The sequence below is a fragment of the Rhinolophus ferrumequinum genome, chromosome 7 (assembly GCF_004115265.2).
Source record: "Rhinolophus ferrumequinum isolate MPI-CBG mRhiFer1 chromosome 7, mRhiFer1_v1.p, whole genome shotgun sequence".
Classification (NCBI taxonomy): Eukaryota; Metazoa; Chordata; class Mammalia; order Chiroptera; family Rhinolophidae; genus Rhinolophus; species Rhinolophus ferrumequinum.
In genome coordinates, this window is record NC_046290.1 from 321,860 (window position 1) to 342,718 (window position 20,859).

Consider the following 20,859-nt stretch of genomic DNA (forward strand, 5'->3'; position numbering starts at 1 on the left):
CAGACGAAGGCGGGTGCCCAGCTCTGTCCTTGGGGCGCAGGCGGGGTCCCGCAGACCCCAGCGGAGCGGGGCTAGTGGAGGGAAAGTCGTGGCGGGGCCGGGATCCCGCGACCCTACACGCCCAGGGCGGCTTACCGATCTTGGCCAAGCTGGCCACGAGGATCCAGAGAGCGATGATGAACGGGTCCTGAACGTGGTCCCATTTGAAGGTAACCACCTGGAAGCCCTGGTTTGAGCCGTGCGCGCCGCCAGGCTCCTGCTCAGAGCACCGCACCTGCGGCAGCTCGCCCAGCGCCACCAGCAGCGCCAGCAGCAGCCCTAAGTAGGGGCCCGGGGCCCCGCGCCGCGACATCGCTGGCACTGCTCAGCGCCGTGTCGGGACGCTCATGTCTTGTGAGTCTGGCTGCGCTCGGCGGCGGGACTTGCCGGCCGGCAGGACTCCTGTCGGGCGGCGTCACAGAGTCGAGAGCGCTGCGGGTGCGGGCTGCTGTCTTGGTCCCCGCCCGCTGGGGTGGCCTTTAATCTGGCGCCCCCTCCCGCCCCGGGGCGGGGCCTTCCCGCCCCCGCTGCGCACTCGCGATCTCAGACACCGTTGCGCGCTCTTGGCACGCCCACCCCAGGCGTGACCGGCCCCTTGACCTAACCTCCCCACCCCCACGCGCGGTCCCCTCTGTCGCTCTCCCCCACCGGCCTGCACGCGTCCCGGAGCCTGGGGCTGCAGGGCGCAGGCCAGGAGGTCCACGCGGCCGCAGGGCGATGGGCGAACTCCTCCCTTGGGGGCGGAACGCAGCGCCTGGTGGCGTCGAGGTCCCGACCGCTGCCGGGTGGTGGGGTGCCTCGGGCGCCCCTTGGTGGCGTTTGCTCAGCTCCCGAGTTGCCTGTGGCCGTCGTGGGCATTCTTGCCCCAAGCTGCTCCTTCTCCACAGGCACAGGACCCAAGGCTGTGCAGACCGCCCTAGAGACCCGAGGGCCCAGAGGGCGCCAGGACTCCAGCCTCGTGCTGCCTGCTTCACCGACCTGCAGTTCATAACAGGATCCAACAACTTGCCAGAAACCAGGACCTCGTCCTCCCCAACCTCAGGTGGTGCAGAATCCGTCACTGCTGTTCCCGGCACCCCATGCCCGGTCCCTTCTGTGAGTGCCTCTCTCCCCAACCTCTGAGCCCAGCCCCACCACTCAGACCTCCAGCTTAGGGCCTGGATTGTCTTTTCTACTCCAGGGCTCAGCTTCAACTTGACATGGGGAGGGGGCAGGGCTTTTCTGCTCTGGGCTGCCACCCGCTCACCTGGGCTTCTCAGACTCCAGGATGCAAACAAGGGCCTCATTTCCTCCCCAAGCCCACCCTGCAGCCTCAGCGCCCCAGACCCATGTCCTGTCCAGCCGCGAACCTAGGAGGCGTACCTGACCTCTCCTTCAGCTCCCACTATTTCCAATCTCAGGGAATGTGTCTGCTCTACGTGCAAAATACAAACAGAACCAGCCACTACCCGCTGCTGCAAAGACCTCCTGCCCGCCCCCTTCACCTGCCCTGTGGGGCCCTCCTATGGGAGCCTCCACCTGAGAGGGACTCCGTCCCCTTACTGACCTCCTCCGACAGCCCCCTGCCAGGTGCCCCCCACCGGGACCTTCACTCCCGTGCTCCGTGCTCCCTAAGGTCTTGGTCACCTCCTTGTACCATTTGCTGATCCCTCAGCTCCCCTCCCCAGCTTGCCTCCCGACATGCCGTCCACTGCCCTCGGGTGTGCACATGTGTTCCTGAGGCGCTGCACACAAGACCACAGCTGCGTCTCCAGGACCTGAGACAGTGCCTGGCACCCAGGAGCACTCAGGAGACGTTGGGCGAATGGACGGAAGGCGGACGGACAGGTGGGTGGGTGGGCAGATGGATGTGCCTTCCAACACCTGAGTGTATTTCAGGACCTCGGGAGTGAGGGCACTAGGCTGAGCTGGATGACCTCATTCCTTGGGTTCTCGCTCTAGTGTTTTACTGATGGGAGGTGGTCATCAGCTGTGTAGTGGACAGAGAGTGAGTTAAAACCATGCTGCACAGGGTGACCTGGCTGGGTGGCTGGCTGCTGAATGGTGGGTAAAGCTGGACGGCCATTTGGAGGATGCTGCAAAGAGCGTCAGTCTTCACTGCGGGTCCTCAGAGGCCCTTCCAGCTATAAGGGCCTCTCTGGTACCCCAGGGATCCTTGTTGTGGGAAGAAGGCCAGCCTCAGGGGAGAGGGCTGGACTGAGCTGACCACAGCACCCAGCAACGGGAGTCTATGACTGGCAGCTGCCAGGGGGGCCCTGCACGGTCGGCCCTGGTGGGTGGGGGGTCGCCCCCAGCCCAGCCTGTCCATGCCCTAGCTGCTTCTGTCCCCAGCTCCATTCTCAGCCTCCTGTCCCAGAGGCAGAGCCAGCTGTACATGGTCAGCTCACCTGCAGCACACACACCGTCCCTGGTGCTTCCTCGTGGCTCCTGGTGGAAGCCTTTACAAGAACAGCCTCTTTGAAGATGGTGCCCATGCATTCCACAGCGAGGCTCATGCCCCCAGAACAGCGTGTACTACGATGCCCACTGACCCTCCGGTCACACCGCCCTCAGCGGTTTTCACCGGAGCCTGTCCCCAAACGGACAGCATTTCTCCTGAGACCCAGGGGCAGCTCAAAGGACAGAGGGCGCATTGTCCAGTGAGCTTGCGGGTGCAGAGCGAAGGCTGATGCTGGCCATCGGCCATCGGGGGGCGTGCGGCACAGGTGGCCACGAGCTGCCCAAGGGCAAGGGACCGTAGAAAGAAGGCAAGGCCCTGCGATGGCATGGTCGGAGCGTGCCGTGACTATGCAGGGCAGGCAAGCGGCTGTTTGCAGGCTCCGTGGGCACAGGTAGGGTGAATGCACCTGAGCTTCAGGGCACTGAAGGGCTCCAGGGCCAGTGGCCGGCTCAGCCTGTGCCTGGGAACAGTGGGTGGCGACGAGGCCAGCCCCCTGCAAAGCAGAAGTCAGTCTAGGGGGTGGGGGTTATGCACTGCCCCATTGCTCCCGACACACCAGCCACGCCACCCCCCACAGTGCACCCATGAGGACTGTGGCCATGGAAGGTGGGCAGCACCACAGCCTCTGTCCTCTAGCTGGGCTGTGGTTGGAAGCAGGACTGTAGGTCCCACCGTGATGCATGGCGCCCCCTGGAGGTGTGCACAATCCACATGGCCCGAGTGTCCACAGGCAGCCAGAGGCCTGGTGTGTGGGGGGGACGTCATCAGGGACCTGAGCGTGTGTGACGATCTGAAAAACTGCCCCAGTCACACACTGCGGTCAGGCAGCCTGAGCAGGGCTGCACACCGGCTGTCCCACCTCCGCAGTAGCCGGGGTCATACACGCTGTGTGGCTTTGCTTGCACATATGCTGTGTTAGCTTGGGCAGCCAGAGCAAAGCACCACAAGGGGGAGGGGGCCTAGACAACAGAAATCTACTTTCTCACACTTCTGGAGGCTGCAAATCCAACATCAAGGTTCCAACAGGGTTCGGGTACAGCTGAGAGCCTCTTCCTGCCTTGGGGACGGCCACTGTCTTCCATGGCATTTCCTGGGGGCACAGGCACGAGGGGAGACAGTGAGGGAGACCCGCTTCCTCTTCTTGTAAAGGGCACCGACCCTATCGAATTCGGGTTCTACCCTATAAACTCACTTAACTGGAACCACCTCCCAAATGCAGCCACAGTGGGGGCTAGGGCCTCAACCTATGAACTGGAGACACACAGTCAGTCCACAGCACATGTGGAAACACCATGGCCACAGGGCAGACGAAAATGTTAAAATAATGCAAGTGACCAGTCCAAAGAGAACTGCAATCTATCTAGCCTGCCACGAGCATCCAAACATCAAATTAAGAAAATAAAAGTGAAAAGCATCACATCTGTTCCATCGCAGTCATTTCGGGTTAGGAATTGCACTCACATGGCTTGTGAAAACATCCTGCAAATAGAGAGGTAAAAGGTTTCTAATCTATTGATGCTTTTGCTGACAATACACAGAGATGAGACCTAAGTTTTGTTTGGTTGGTTGGTTTTTGTTTATAAATTTTATTGGGGAATACTGGGGAACAGTGTTTCTCCAGGACCCATCAGCTCCAGGTCACTGTCCTTCAATCTAGCCGTGGAGGGCGCAGCTCGGCTCCAAGTCCACCCTGCCGGCAGCTCAGCGGCAGCTCATTGTCTTCAATCTAGTTGTGGAGGGCGCAGCTCACTGGCCCATGTGGGAATCGAACCGGCAACTCCGTTGTTCAGAGCTCGTGCTACAACCAACTGAGCCATCCGGCTGCTCCTCCCTCACAGACTTTTAAACGCTTTATTTCCTTCTACTTTCTTTGCTTTTATTTTGACGCTCTTTTTATAGCTTTTTAAACTGGAAGCTTCTATCATTGATTTTCAGTGTTTCTCTTTTTTAGTGTATGACTTTTTCAAAAAGTTATGAAGTCCCCTCTGATTAACTACTTTTGTGCACTCTAATGGTTATAATATGTCGTACTTTCCTTACTCGGTTCAAAACATTTTCTGGTTTCTACTGTGATTTCTTCCTTGACATATATTACTCACAAGAGTGTTGCTTAGGTGGCAGTTGCTTGACTTCCAAACATTTGCAGATTTTTCTATCTTTCTGTCATTGAGTGTGAAGATAATCCCTCCATAGCCTGAGAACATGTATGGTAGGATTTCAACCTTTTCCCTCTGTTAAACTTGCTTTGTGATTTTGAAAATCCCAAGTGATTTGGCAAGAGCGTGTCTTCTGTCATCGTTGGACGTAGGATCCCACATTTGCCCACTTGGTCAAATCGGACAGTGGTGCTGTTCAAATCGTCTGTATTCTTTCCAACTTCAGTAACTGAGAGAGAGGGATGTTGAAATCGTCATCTCCAGTGGTGCTTTGTCATTTTGTTCTATTAGCTTCGCTTGCTATGATTTAAGCTGAGTTGACGGGTTGCTACATTTCAGGGTAAAGTGGCTCCTTATCATGATGGAATGGCCCTCTCTGTCTTTCCGAACACTTCTGCCTAACGTCCACTCTGCTATTCATGCAGCCACACCATTTCCTTTGGTTACTGCACATAAGATGTGTCATTTCCCATTCTTTTGCTTCCATCCCACCTGTGTCTTTATATTAAAAGTGAATTTTTGTGTTTTCTCATCAAGTCTGACAAGGTAGATAGTCACGTGTCTGCTCTTCACCGGTCACATAGGAAGGGCCGATCGGTACCGTGTAAGGACCTGACGTTACAGTGGACCTCTTGCGCCTTACACGAGCATCTGTTTGTCCTTCTCACTCCCATGTGCCCGTGCCATCACCCACTCAGCCTGAGCGCAAAGGAGAGCAAACCGGTTTCATGCCTGCCCTCATGTTCCCCGGGGCTTCTGGGCCTTGTCAGGTTTTCCACACGTTCCTCCCTTTGGCTTGCTCGACTGGGGCAGCTAGGTCTGCACAGACACCCCTCAGTGGATGAATGGGAAGTGGGCTCTGAAACATAAAAATCAGAGCACAGCACAGGAGCCATCACCTGGAGACCTAGAAGAGGAGAGACCAGGAGGCATCGCCACAGCTGGGTTCTCAGCCGTGTCTCTGAGATCCAGGCCTGCCCATCGCTTTGCAGAGCTGTGTTTCCTGTCACTGCTCACGCAGAATTCAGCTTTCTTTGGTGTCCTTGGGGCTTCACACACTCGAGTGCTCATCCAGGTCTCATCCTCGGCTTCCTCCCAGGCCCACAGGCCCCTCGCAGCTCTGGGTGTGTCCTAGCTGGATGTAGCCAGGTTTGCTGGGCTGAGTCTTTTGATCTGGCTCAGCCATGGATGTGTCTGTTTTCCAGGAGACTCTTCCTGGCCCCCTTCCCGGTCCTGCCAGGCCCACCCTCTGGCAGGTGTCACTCACCCCTAAAGACAACACAGCAGCCCTCTCAGCTGACCCCACGCTCCTTGCTGGCTGAGCCCCCAAAGCCCCCCCCGGCCTTCAGATCCTAGAAACATCTGGGATCTCAGAACAGCTGGCAGCAGAGACTCTGGAGGGGGTGGTCCAGGGTCGGCCCGCCTGCCACTTGAGCAGCCACCCTCTCTGTGCTCACCCCCAATCCCCAGGCTGGGAGCCTGAACCACAGAGCTGTGTCCCCAGGAGTGAAGCAGTGTGCTCAGAGCACCGGCTGGCTCAGAGTGGGCGTGTGGTCGGTCTGCTTGTCATGATGTCCACAGCTGCTGGCCACTGGCGGGCAGAATGCCTGCCTGTCACCGGGAGGCAGGAGCTGGGCCCCACTGCGGGGCCTGCTCACGGGGCCCCGGCCATCACTGCGCCTGCCCTCCAAGACCCCTGCACTCTGGCTCTGTGGACATAACTGAAGAAGGAAAGAAGCGATCGCTCAGGTGATCAGTCAGACACTGTTCACTGGGTCCTCACCCTCTGGATGGGGACCCCATCCTCCTCCAGGACGCTGCCCACTGCTCTACTTCCCATGGCTTCCTTTTGAGCCAGAAGCCCCCAGGCATTTGACCAAAACTTGGCACAGGAGACAGAAGTTTTGGAGCCCCCAGGCCTAGACCCCCACCTGCCTCGGCTGAGATCTTGTTTCTATTGAGGAGCCTCCGTCTCCGCGAGTGGCCGTCCACTGTGGTGCATAGACGTGAAGGGTCCGAGCTGGACCCAGAGGCCCCACCCGCACCCCATGCTGGACACCGTTCAGGTCACCGTCCCTGAACTTGGGAATGACCTGGGCCAGACGTGCCCACCTGTTCCCTGCTCCCTGGATCTTTCAGAGGGGGAGTGACACACAGCTGACAGGTCAATGTGAGAAGAAGCCCTCGGAGACCTCACCAAGGCTGCTTGTGATGGGCCCGGTACCCTTGGCCTGAAAACAGCTGTGGCCCCGCCCAGAGCCCCACTGCCCCTGTCAATCAACAGTATGAGGCCAGGCCCTGAGCACACACGCCCCAAAAGGCCAGTGACAACAGCCGGATGGGAGAGTGGGGCAGCCAAGCTCGAGCTCGTCTAAGGCTCTGTAGTGTGTGCGGGCCTTTTAGGAGCTTCTGAGCCTGGTGCCACCTGGGGATGCGCCACTCAAATTGTCCTCCTGGAGAGACCACCAGTCACTGCTGCGCCAAGGGTCTGGGTGCTCGGGTGACCCCAGTTCACAGAGGTGGACGAAGCCTTGCTGACATGTTCACTCCTGATAGCATTTCTTCTAAAAAGAATCCCGAGGAATTTCTCCAAGGAAAGGCAGTTTTGTTGGCAGGAATAACTTTAGAACCCCTACTAACAAATTATGAAAATTGGCCATTAACTTTTTTGTGCATTTGTCCTTTGATTCATCTTCTGAGGTGTAAGCAAAGGCAAAAGTCTGGTTGGCAGCCTCCAGATTTACACAGAACTGGAGGCTTAAAGTGAGTCCTGGGTTGGAGCTCCCCTGAAGGTGCTGAGGGGCTCAGGGGGGCACAGAGGTGGAGGGGCCGTGGTGGGAGACTTGCCCCTGCAGTGTGGGGGGTCACAGCCCGCTCCCCGACCCCCCTCAGGCTCCCCGGAGAACCTGGGTGCCTGTGGTTGTGGGGGGCAGGCCGGTGGAGAGCCTCCTTGAGCTCAGTGGGGGCTGTGTGCAGAGGGGCGGGTCGTGCTGCAGCGTGTCCTGTGGTCCCTTCCAAGTTTTGTTTTCTTCTCCATCTGTTTTGCTTCCAACATGGACTGCCGGGAACCATGCCGGCAAAATCAGAACCTGGCCACTCAGGAGCAGGGCCCCGGGGCCGTCCTTCACCACCCGCAGCAAGTGGGTGGGTGGGCAGCTGGTTTGCCAGAGCTGCCTGGGGGCCTGTTACTGCCACCAGGGAGACCCTTCCTCTTTAAGAAGCACAGCACAAATGCCACACACCCGCACTGTGGGGTCCTGCCTGTGGGGGTCTCCATCAGCAGGGTCGGGTCCCCATGGGGGCTCTCATAGGGACTCAGACAGAGTCAGGGAGTGGCGCCCGAGCCCCCAAACCCACTGACTGCGAGCGTGCAGCCTCCTCCTCCTCCACTGCTGTGCGGAGCCTGAGATCAGGGGACCAAGGGCCCCCGCCGGTGACCCCGGGCCCTGTGGTCAGGACAGCTCTGTCCAGACCTCCCTGCCAAGGGCTCTGACCGCCGGACGCGTTGCCTAAACCCCAAGGTGGCGCTGGAGGTGGAGGCAGAGCATGGGGGCCGGGCTGCCCGACGACAGCAGGTGGCCCCACCAGCGGGACCAGCAGTCCTCAGCTGTCAGTGGAAAGTTTCCAGACACAAACGTCTGCAGCGTCCGTGGTGGGGACAGGAATTCCTGGGTACAGGTGAGCAGAACACTCATTTCCACAAATTAGCCTTTCAGATGGGAACTGCTCATGCAAGACCTGGCTGGTCCGGGACGGTTGCCGGGGGACGCTGCGTCCGGGCACAGAGTCAAGGTCTGGGCAGCGGCCTGGCTCCTGCGCCACCGCTGCTGGACAGCTGACCACCTCCATCAGGGGGACCACAGGGAGCTCCTGCTCACATCGGCCTGGAGGATGGTCAGCGTGGGGGCTGACCACACCTGCCTGTGCTCTCTGGCCTGACTCTCGTTCTGGCTCCTTTAGAACACAGGGACTCTGACGCTCAGTGAAGACACCGGGCAATGCACTGTTCCCTGCGACCCCCACACAGCCCTCCACTGTCCTGCAGGTGGGGGCTGCGTGTCCAGCAGGAGGCAGACCCAGCCCAGGGTGCACCACGTCCCCCCCAATCTGCTCCACTCTGGCCTCTGGGCCACCTATAGCCTTCTGGCCCTGGGCAGCCTGAAGTGGCTACAGGAGGGAGGCCCAGCTGGAGGGGGTGCTTTCGACTAGATGCTGCAGGAGATGAGGGTTTCACTATGTCCCGAGGGAGGGGGTCCCCTGCAGACCTGGTCTCTCGCCCAGCCCTGCAGCACACCCATTGAAGGGACCAAGCTGTGTCAGCCCAGACTTTCCCGAGCACAGCTACTTGTTCAGACTCCCAGGAGGAAGGCCACAGAAACAGAAATAAGGGCTCTTGAGGGACCCATCCCCACTGGAGGAAGGGGACCCAAGAAAGGCTGCCTGGTCCCTGAAGGCCCGGCCAGGAAAGGTGGGCTGTGTTGGCCTCTGGCTTCCTTGGTGAGGGACACTGAGCCCTGAGCGTCCCCACTGAGTGTCAGAGTGATTCCTCTGTTCTAAAGGCACTAGCATGAGAGTCAGGCCCGAGGGTGAGGCGGGGACTCCAGCATGGACCCTCCCTGCTCCAGCTCCTCGGGCTCTGGGACCCCTGAGGCCCGATCCTCATGGCACCTTCCAGGGCCTCTCCAGGACACCTCTCCACTGGGGGCACATGTGGCGGCCTCACCGACCCCACAACCGGGGACACCAGAGCTGGGCCTCAGAGCAACAGTGTGACTGAGACACACTTTTGTCTCCAAGGGCAGCGGGTTTGAGCCTCCACCCTCTGTAGTGCCGTCGTCCCAGGCCTGTGACAGGCACTGCAGCTGGCTGCTCATCTGCGTGTTTTTCTGGTGCTCTGGTTTACCTGTGGTGGCACGAAGGCATGCCAGGAGCTCACTACATGCTCACCCGACACAGGTGCTTTTGTGGGGGCCATGGAGCACGGCTTTTCTGTGCTTCAGTTTCCCCGTCTGCCAAATGGTTGTGTGCGCATGACTGAGGGAAGGCAAAACCAGGGACTGCACCTCTCTTTTAGTAGATGAGGAAACTGAGGCATGGAGAGAGGGTGGGCTTTGCCCAGCCATGTGACTGATGGTGGCCTGTCTGCAAGAGCCGGTCCCTGCAGCCCCTCACTGCCCTGCTCCATGCGTGGTGAGCCGTGCTGTCCCCAGGTTCTATGGGGACCCTGGGGGCAGTAGCCAACACCACCTGGGTTGAGCTTCTCCCATGCCAAGGTTCATCCAGCTCAGGGAGGGAGGCTGAGCCCGTCACCCCAGATGAAGTCCGGGAGGGTCCTGCAGCCTGAGGCACTGGGCTGAGGGGCTCCTGGCCCCACCAGGTTCATGCAGCTCAGACTGGAGCCTGGGGGTCCCTAGCAAGTCCAGCTGTGCCCCCTCTAACCTGCTGCTCATCGCCTGCTGGACAGGACTTCCTCCATCCTGGTTTACGCCTGCAGCCCTGGCCTTACCCTTCCTGAGACCTTGCAGGGCAGAACCCACCCTGGGCCTGGAGGCATTGGCCCCGCGGGCACAGGCTGGGCTGAGGTCATTGGGCTGTAAAGCAGATGTGGTTGTGTTGGACATAAACCAGGACTTCTTTCCAAAATAGGAGTCGCCGGGTTTATTGAGTGTAATTCTGAGGAAGAATTGGGAAGCCAGCCCTGTCTGAGTCAGCGTTCAGTGGCCCAGGAGAGGGTGTGCAACGTGCCACTCCCTCTGTCCCTCCTCCGGCAGTCCCCTGGGGTGGGCAACTGGAAATTCCTCCCCAGTGCCAACGTGCTTCCTTGGCCGGCTCCAGCCAAGCCCCCAGGTGGCCGCTGGTGTCCCAAGGCCAAGATACCGGACAGCTGAGCTCCAGCGAATAGCAGCTGCCCGTGTAGATTTCAGGAATAATATTTTCCAAACCCAGCCTCCCCTGCTTCCGCTGTCTTGGCTTGTGAAAACAAGGGCGTTTTTCTTGGGAATGCATAGGGTCGCCTCGCAGAACAGCCACCGTCATTGGGCCCCCTGCTGGCTCACCTGCCCAGGGTCACAGACGTCACCAGCACAACCAAATACGTCCAGTGGTCACTTGCTCACCACATCCCTCACATAAAAATGCTGCAGTTTGTTTCAGCCATTCTGCGGTTTTGACACCAAACTGAACGCTCCGTGCTCTGCTCATGAAGGACGCCTGCTCACCTGGGCAGGTGACGGCCCCCGGACTCACAGTCCTACTGCCTTTTCTGTTTGGGCTGCAACCAAGGTCTGCGTTAGTTAAAACAGGCTTTGGCATTTATGAAAATGTGCCAAAAAAGAGTACGCACACTCTCACAGGCCGACGGCCTGGTGTGGCAGGGGCCCGGAGGCCACTGTTTCAGGAGGTGCGGGCACGGGCAGCTTCCCGACAGGATGGGCACCGTCCTCGTGCTGGCCTGCCATGAATATGTCCATTGTTCTGCCTTTGGACTTCCGTATTTGGAGAGCAGGATTGAGCTGCCCAGAAAGCAACAACAGCGCGCCACTTACCCCCAGCACGTCCCCACCCCAAGTTTCATTTGATACCCCTGGGAGGCCCGTGCAGCAGGTCCAAGGGACAGCCTCTGCCCGTGCCTTCTGGTCCCACGCTAAAGCAAGGAAGTGGAAGGCGTCGGTATTGGCCGACAACACGGTCTGGGAGCCAGGCCCTGTGCCTCGGTGGCCCTGGCTGGGGACTTCCTCCCTCAGAAGCAGCACTGTGGGCCTGCAGCAGCCAGGCACCTGGTGGGGGGGACCCTGGCCCGATGCTGGTCAGCTGTGCTGCCTTTGGGGAATGAGTGAGCCTCTCTGTGCCTGGCTCCCCGCCGTCAGCAGGAGAAGCACCTCTCCTGCTGGTCCAGTGAAGCCACTGCCCAGCGTGGGGCCAGGACAAAGCTTAGCCAGAACGAGTGTCCCCTCACTGAGCACTGGCTGGTTGGTGTTGGCGGGTGGTGCTTTATGCTTTATGTGAAGAATGATGGTGCCAACAGTGACCTGGTTCACTCATTTTCCCAAACGGCCTGGGAAACAGGTGCTCTGTCAGCGGGGTCACGTGGGCATCGTCCATGGCACGAGGCACATGCAGGCCTCAACGTGACGCTTCCTGTCACTTCAGGGCACCAGGGCAAGAGGGGCATCCACGTTTCTCTCCAAACCCTGGAGTCCCCAGCAGGAGAAGTAAGAGGCTGACAGGGGTGACAGGGGAGGCCTGGGTGGTGGGGTGCACGGCTTGGGGCAGCGGGGGCCAGAGAGGGTTGGACCATGGTGCATCCCTGTCCAGCAGCTAGAGCCCATCACACAGCAGGTTTTGGAAGACACATAGAGAACAACAGCTGGCACATGGCTCAGCCTTGTCCCGTCCCCTGTGCCTGTGGACGATGTCACCTCTGGACGCCGCGACATGCACAGGCAGGAGAGTGGCTCCGTTGGTGACACCTTTCCTGACCTGCTGCGGCATCCGGCAGGCTGAGTGACCACTTCAATATTGGCTGAAGAGCACAGCTGACTTTTTATTAATGTCACAAATGCTCTAGAGGTGTGATCTGATGTGACCGCACGTGACAGCCATGCTGTTGGTGGCCAGGGAATGCACACGCACCTGTGGGTTTTCTCCAGGGTTTTCCTGAGCCCACAGGCCTGGCTGCAGTCAGCTGGCACAGGCGGGAGGCCGGCCCAAGGGCTGGCGCCAGCTGTGCACAGGCCCCCAGGCCCACCCCCAAGTGTGTCTCCTGAGCCGATCTGTCCACCTGTCCACAGCACGGGAGACACAGGGGACGACTCAGCAGGCCCATTTGTGTGGACAGCTGTCCTTGAGACCAGGGCTAGATGCAGGTACAAGGTGCTCTGAGAGCAGCCGTGGTCTGTGTGTCTGTGCTTGTGCAGCGCCCTTGGCGGGTGGTCCGGGACTAGCCCCACAGTGTTCTCTGACACACCTGTGTCCACCTGCCCTCTGGATTAGCTCATCTGACAGGGGGCTGCCTACAGGGTCACGTGGGGTCTGCCTGCCGCCCCAGGAAGGAGGGTGGAGGTGTGGCCTGGATACAGCAGAGGACTCCTAGCTTTGGCTCTGAGTCACTTACTGCGTCTCTGGGGTGACCAGAGGCAGAGGGCAGGGTCGGGGAGAGGGGCCCCCCACGTGTTCCGTTCTCTGAGATGCATTCTTTTCCCTTGGAAGGCCAACACCCACACCCTGTGCCCCTACCCCACCCTGACAGAATAGTCTGGGGAACAGCAGGTATCAGCACTTAGTCACTGTCCTTACCGCCTGCTGGCAGCTCGCCCACAATCGGGCACTATACTGGCTCCCCCTGGACGCAGGATGGGCTGGGAGGTGAGCCAGTTTATGACATGCCATATTCTTGCCTTAAACCCCAAACGCTGTGCTTTGCCCTGCCTGTCACCTTAACCTGCTTGCAGGAAGGGAACTGCCTGTCCGGGAATGCGTGACTCCACAAATCACCTGCTCCCTGACCTTGGCCTCCCGGGACTGCTGTCCCAGCGCCAAGAGGGAAAAGCACACGGAGACGAGACGGGACAGCCTGGGCCCTCGTGGGTGACCTGTGCAGACGAGCCCCTCGGCAAAGCTGCAGCTTGCAGGGGATATGAGCACAGTAATAGTGAAACAGCCCCGAAACTGTCAGTAATGGCTGTGCTGGGGGGTTGCACCAAAGCCCCACAAAGGGAGGTGCTGACGTCAGTGGGTGCCTGGGTCTGGGTGACGCCGAGGCTCCCTGCAGCAGGGTCCTGCACGGGAGGCCGGGGAGTGGGGTCTGTGCCTTTTCTTCAGACCCTCACCCCCATCCTGTGACCTTGGTGCCGTTCACAGTAAGACACAGCCCTTATCGGGCGCTTTCCCTTTCTTTTCATTAAATCCTTATCAAACAGTAGTGCTGGCGCTGGCGAGATACCTGGGGTGGTGGGGTGGTGGTGGTGCAGAATTATATATTAACTCGTGCTAATTAATGTTTACGCAGCCAGGTACAGCAGACGGCGCCTTGGACCACCACCTGCAAGTTGATCAGACGCAGCCACCTCTGTGTGGCACTCTGGTCTCAGGCCTCAGGTGGCCAGGCCCTCCCCTCTGCACCCCATCTGAGACCCTCTCCCCACCTGGGGTGCTCCCAAACCTTCCTGGGCCTCCCTCCTGAGAGAAACAGCAGCGACTGGGGGGCCGCCCCGCTCTGAGCCTGTCCATGGTGTCCCAAAGTCCTCTGGTCACAGCAGCAGAAGCCACTGCGTGTCCAGAGGCCCATGGAGGCCTGCGTCCCGGCTTCTGTGCTGCATCTGCCGCTGAGAACCCCTCCCCCCACGGCCACACCTTTCTTCGTCCTTGACCCACTGCCCCTGAATGGGCTCCCCAGGGTCACCTCCTCCCGCCCGCCTGCCCTGCACTGTTGTGCTGAAGCCATCCCAGACCACTATCACTTCACCGGCAGTAATAACGATAATAATTATAGCAATAAGGTCTGTAATCAGACAGCGCAGGTGAGCCTAGCCCTCAGGGAGCCTGCCGGGAGCTGGGGCTTCTCCTCTCGGGAGGGGCCGACCCTCCCGCTCTGCTGCTGTGGGAGGGTCTGGTCAGAGGTGCCCTGTGCCCTGAGCTGCGTGGGGACTGTGGCCACTGGGGAGCAGGCGGTTGTGCAGGGGCCGCAGGGTGAAATCCCGTAGGGCCTGGGGCAGCCGCGGCGTGAGGGGCATTTCCAAGGAGGCACCGCCGTGGAAGGCACGCAGTGGTGACCTGGAGCGCGGCCTGCCTCCCCATGTCATCAGGAGCGTCATGTGTGGTGGGCAGGGCCAGCTGGGGCACGGTGGTGAGGTTCAGGCGGGCGTCAGGTTGGTGGAGGGCCAGGTGGGGGGTGTTCCTGCCTGAGAATCAGCTAGTCAGTGAGACCCCAGGGTCTGGGACTGGCTGAAGTGTCTGTGTACCCTTGTCACAGGCAGGTGTCCAGGGTGCGTTTCAGGGCTGGTGGGCTGGGGTGGCTGATGTCCTCCACTGGCCCAGCACCCAGTCCGGGGCTCGGCCCCAGCAGGGTACTCACTGCCTCTTGACCCTCTGTCCCCTCAGCCTTCTGCTCCATCTCTCGGGTCTCAGCTCGCTGCTTCCCTGTTACCTCAAGCCCAAGTTTGGAGCATCGTCCAGACCCCCAAGTCATTCAGGTCCTCAGGCTGAAGCTCCAGGCCCCCGAGCAGGAGGGTGTGGCTGGGCCAGAGAGCAGGTGCTTGTTCCCAGACGGCCACCCCACCTAGATCAGGCCCTGAGCCTCAGGGCCTTGGACTCCGGCCCCACAGACCTCCTTCTGCAGCGTCAGGCTTGTCCACTGACCACACTCGGGAAATGGGGCCTGGGTCAGGGAGACCCAGCAGTCCTGTCTGGCTTCAAAACAAAACCTGGATTCCCTCGCTGAGAACATCCCTGCTAATTGCCAGTGTGCTCAAGGGGACGTTCAGAGGGGCTGGGTCTTCGGAGCCCCCCTGTGGGGGGCAGGGCAGAGTGCTGCAGCCCCCGGCATCTACACCGACCACGGTGCAACTCACGGACTGGGGCCAACTGATTCCAAGTCCCTGTGGAGGCAAAAGATCCACAACAGCCAACACAACACTGATGGAGAGAAGCACAGTCGGAGGCGGACACCACTCAACTTCAAGATTTTCTGTAAAACCACAGCGGCCAACACAGTGTGGTGTCGGTGAAGTAACAAATAGACCAATGGACCAGAAATAGACCCACAGCACATAGTCAACTGACGTTTGACAAAGGAACAGAGGCAACACAATGGAGCAAAGAAAAGTCTTTTCAACAAATGGTGTTGGAACAACTGAACATTCATATGCCAAAAAAAAGAAAATTCTAGACACAGACTTTACATCTTTCATTAAAATTAAGTTAAAAAGGATGAAGGACCTAATTGTAAAACACAGAAGTGTAACACTCTTACAGGACAGCACAGGAGGAAACCTAGATGTCCTTGGGTTTGCAGGTGCCTTTTTAGATACGACACCAAAGATATGATCCACAAAAGAAATAACCGATAAGGTGGACTTCATTAAAATTACAGACTTCTGCTGTTCAAAAGACAGTATCAAAAAACTGAGAAGAGAAGCCACAGACTGGGAGAAAATATTTGCAAAAGACACATCAAATAAATATACAGCGAACCCTTAAAACTCAACAATAATAAAACACACAACAAACAAAAATGGGCCAAAGACCTTGACAGACACCTCACCAACAAAGATGTACCGATGTCACATAAGCAGATAGAGATGCCCCACATCACGTGGCACCAGAGAAATGTGAATTCAAACCACAAGACACCACCACACACCTGTCAGAAAGGCCTGAATCCAGGACCCTGCTGTCACCAAACGCTGGCAGGGACATGGGGCAGCAGGAGGGCTCAGTCACTGCTGGTGGGGACGCACAGTGTGACAGCCACTTTGGGAGACAGTGTGGCGGTTTCTTACAAAACTAAACACTGCCACCGCACGATCCAGTACTCACACACCTTGGAATTTACCCAAATGACTTGAAAACTTACATCCACAGAAACACCTGCCCGTGGGTGTTTGTAGCAGCTTCATTCGTATGATGAATAATTGCCAAAACTTGGAAGTGACCACAGTGTCCCTCAGAGGGTGATGGATAAACAAACTGTACATCCAGACAACGGATATTATTCAGTGTTAAAAAGAAATGAGCCGTCAAGCCATGAAGAGACCCGGAGGAAACTTCGATGCATATGCCTGAGCGAGAGAAGCCAGTCTGAAAATGCTACACGCTGTATGATTGCAACTCTGACATTCCAGAAAAGGCAAAACTGCAAGGACAGTAAAAGATCAGGGGCTGACAGGGCAGGGGAGGCGGAACTCAGAGACTTTTTAGAGCAGTGAAACCACTCTGTGTGACATTGTCATGCTGGCCACGGGTCACTATGCACCTGCCCAGACCCACAGCCTGTACGACACCAAGAGGGACCCTAATGTCAACTGTGGACTCTGGGGGGTGACATGTCACTGGTAACAAATGTCCCACTCTGGTGGGGGCTATTGACAATAAGGGAGGCTGTGTGCATTTGAGGACGGGGCTGTGTCTATTTCAGGGGCAGGGGGTCTACCTTCCTGTCAACCTTTCTGTGAACCTAACACTGCTTTAGAAAAATAAAGTCGTAAGCACATTAGGAAAAGAACCAAAAGTGTGTCTGGAAGGGACACTGGATTTTAGTTAGTCCCCGAGGAGCAGAACTTGGTGGCGGGCACTGGGCCGCCTGCGAGTGGCCACCGGAGGAGGCCCTGCGGCGCTTGGCACTCAGCTGCCCTGTCTGCTGGCCACTTCCCTGGCTGGTCCAGGCCCTTGGCCCCATAGGAGGCTGAGAGACCCTTCCAAAAGGGGTGAGGCTCACCGCTGGCTCCTGCAGTCCTGAGCTCTCAGTCCTGGGGGGTCTCCCACCTCCCGCCTGGGAGACAGCGGCCCCCACCGCACCCCCCACCCACACTGCGGACATAGCGTGTGTTCTTCCTTCCGTTGGTGTAGTTTGTTCTGCTCACTCTGAGCTCTGAGGGACAGGACTTCTCAGGGGCGGGCAGGAACGGCCATGCTCCTCACCAGACGGGTGGCCTAGCCCAGCGGACTGCACACTGCCAGTCACGTGCTCAATGTTGAAAGCGGGGCTGCTCCGTTTCTTTTGCCTTAAAGCTGTGGAGGGGCATCCTCTGGGCTGCTCCACTGTCTCTTAGGAAGATACTCAGTCCCAAGTGCTCAGAGTACGATGATCTTCACCGCAGTGTCCATGGGCTGCCAGGTGGCAGTGGGGAGGCAGGGGCCTCGGTGCAGGGAGAAGTGGCCAGGGTGGGCATCTCAGCTGGACACACTCCGGCCCTGGGTCCAGCCGCGAGACTGCTTCTGGGTTCGTGACGTTCTCTGTGGATGCTCCCCAGGTCCTTGTCATTTTTGGACATCAGAGTGAGCGTGGTCAGGCGTTGGGGTGGGTCGGGGACCTTGGCGGGGCCACGCTCTGGACACTGAGGGGGAAAACAGGCTTTGGGGCCCCGGGGTGGGCGGGGAGGGTGCCTCAGAGGGCCTGGGAGGGCAGCTGGCTGACAACAGTCGCTTCTGAGCACCCTGCCACCCGGACATGGATTACAGCCAGGCTTGGAGGAGACCCAGAGTCTCTGTTTTCTGCACGTTCAGTCATCAGCCTCGTGTGATTTAGGACACACCAGTCAGCAAAGAAGAAGAGCTCAACGGGCAGGAACAATGAATGAAACTGGATGCCATCCTGTCACTTGTACAGAGAAAAAGCAGCTGTGGCAGGAGCTCAGCAAAGAACAGGATTGTCTCACTGTGACGGGCCGGGCCCTGCTTGGGACCCTGAGGATGACAATCGTTTCTCAATCAAGTCACCTTTAGCCAACCTCGCTCTTTAGAAGGTGAAGGGTCAGTGCAGGGAGGTGGACACGCCGGCGCAGGGCAGGCTCAAGGTTCTGTGAGCGAGCGGTGGGAGGAGCTGGGCCTGTGACTCCCACTTCCTCACCTTGTTCACGTTTCCGTGCTTCACGATCATGCCAGTGGGTGGGGAGGGCTGGTGGTTTCTTCAGCTGTGACAATCAGATACTGGGGGTTTCCAGAACGTGAAGCCTGGCACATCTGCCCCCTAGAAAGTGAGCAAGCACTGGCCGCACGTGGTGGCCCTCTCCCTAGGGACAGCAGCCATGGGGGGACGACGGCGTGCTTCCGCATCGTTCCTGGGGAAGAGCCGTGGCTGGGAACTCTGAGCAAAGCCAGGGCTGTCTCCCCGACCCCCACCCAAGGGCCCATGCCACCCACACCACCCACACCTGCTCTCTGGGCCCATCCAGCCTGGCATGAGGTGGACCCCACCTGTCACAGGAGCCTGGTGAAGGACAAAACCCAAATGGCGCGGCAGACTACCCCGGACTACCCAGAGTCACCACTCACTTGGGGGCAGAGCTGGGTGAGGTCCCTGTGCCTTGTGTCAGCTGCTCAGGTCACTTTGCCCCTTCTCCTGCCACCGGCCTCCAGGGCAGAGTATCAACATATGTCCTCGAGGTTCTCTGGTGCTCAAACTTCCAAACCATTAGAGGGGCATAAACAGGGCTCATCCTTCTAAGAGGAGCTCCATCCCCCAGGGGCCCTGGAGCCGTCTGTGCAGGACCTTCAGCTGTGAACACTTTACTCAGTCACGACCAAAGAGGTCTGGCTGGATTCTGAGTGTGAGCACGTGACCTGCTGAGGATTCGTGGGGCGAGTACAGACAGCACGTAGACGCTTCCACCCAAACCTGGCCATTAGGAAGCCCTTCCTGGTGGGCACTGCAGGACCAATGTGTGGCCGGACACGAGAGTGGACAGAAATTGGAGTTCAGACGTCGTTGGTGACACTGCCAGCGGTGGGCAACCTCAGGGTGGTGTGAGACCTCTGGGTCCACGGATGACAGCCAGTGGCCCAGATAACTTTATCTTCCCTGCTGGCCTGACCTGTCCCTGGGAGTGGGACCACCAGGGGGAAGGTCCAGGACATGCCAGGTGTAGACGTCAGGCACCTTAGCGGCCCCCAGGGACCCCAGACCTGAGCTTGTGCTTGGTGGCGGGCAGAAGGATGGGAGCCTGGGCTCCACTGGGCCTCCGCCTTTGCTGCCTGCGTGGGGTGCTCCCGGGGCCAGGCGACGCCCAGGCATTCCCTGAAAACCCGCTGTCTACGTCGACCCCATTTAAGACGTGAGGGTGGGGCCCTGTATGAAGTGCACATTGACTATCTCTGTGTTCCTCCTTCCCAGCCTGGCTTCTTCTCATGGGGGGCTTCACTCCAGCAGGACAGCCTCTGACCTGTCCACCCCTCACCTACTGGGGTCCCGCAGAGTCCAGCGGTCAAAGGCACAGGATCAGGGGTGCCCCTCAGGCTGCTGTTCAAGGCTGTGTGCAGACCCCTGGCCGGCAGAGCCTAGAACGGGCCCTGGGCCCCGAGGGGCACAGGTCGGGGGAGAATCCACACCCGAAATGCGTCCCTCCGGGTTCCCACAGGCTCAGCCTCTGCTGACTTCAGCAGCTTGGGGAAGGTTCGGGAAGGAGGTGGGGGAAAGTCACTTTGTCCTCGCCAAGGCCTGGAGCAGCTGCCAGGGGCTTATCAGGAGGAAAGTCCGCCCGTGGTCATGTCCGTCACTGTGTGGCCCTGACACTGACACTGGGAGCCTGATCCACGCCAGTGGCTTTCTTCACACGTGTGTGGCCGTGGGCTGCATTCGAGGGGCTAAGTTGCCCGGGGGCCGCGGGGCTCTCTTGGCCTTCCTCACCCTCTGCCCTGTGCCTCGCTGGAGGCCGAGCATGGGTGTCCTGTGCCCTGAGTGGCTGGCTGTAGGCTAGGACACACACACTTGGTGCCAAAACTATTTTTAGAACAGGGGCAAACGGGATGGAAGACAGCCCCTCCCGCCAATAAAGTTCAGAGTTACAATCTTGGACTTTGTGACATCAGATGACTCCTGCCACTCAGACCTGCCGTGCTGACTTCCTGCTTCCTGGTTACAAGGCAGGACCGGTGTCCCCACAGCTAAGCACCTGCCCTGGAGCCTCCTGGACAGAAGGGTGGGAGGCTGGGCTCCACTGGGCCTGAGCGCCTCCTCCTTTGCTGTCTGAATGCGGAGCTCCCAGGGCCAGTATGGCGCCTGCCTGCCACTGCCTCCTGCCCGCTCAAGTTTAAAACTCATGGACCCTTCCTAGAGGGGAAAGGGCCCTCTGAGGGTGCACCCTAGGCAGAAGGAAGAGCAAGTGTGGGGCCCAGGAGGTGGAGGGGGTGCTCCAGGGGCCTCCAAGGAGTCAGGAGGACTTTGGCAGATGAGGGTCTCCCCCTGCACTCCCGGCCCTGGGAGCAGCCTGGGAAGGGGTGGGGTTAGCCATGGTCCACGGCTCCCCACGGCCCCTCCCACTCCAGACCCCAGGACCCGCTAAACAGGGGGAGGGAAACTCTACCTTCAAATGGAGCTCAGTATTTCAAAGACCAGATGCTAGAATCACTGAAATGGGCCCCTTGCACCTGAGACGACTGAAGCAGGACCCCTTTTTCTTGTCCACACTCCCCAGTGGCCGTGGTGTCTGCAGGCTGAGCTGCAATGCCACGAGGCACTGGCTGGACAGTTCAGTCCAACAGCTCACAGCCCCAGGGGCTGGGAAGAGGCCA

At 58.9% G+C, this 20,859-nt stretch overlaps 1 protein-coding gene across 7 annotated transcripts in view; it reads right to left on the reverse strand.

The window, feature by feature from the left end:
• The window catches only part of SLC9A3 (solute carrier family 9 member A3), a 36,787-nt gene extending 36,290 nt beyond the window's left edge, over positions 1–497 (reverse strand). For all 7 annotated transcript variants that reach the window (XM_033110561.1, XM_033110558.1, XM_033110555.1 and 4 more), the window contains exon 1: positions 136–497. In XM_033110561.1, coding sequence (XP_032966452.1) covers positions 136–352 — 217 coding nt within the window. In that variant the 5' untranslated portion in view covers positions 353–497. The remainder of the gene's footprint in view (positions 1–135) is intronic.
• Between the last annotated feature and the right edge of the window lie 20,362 nt (positions 498–20,859).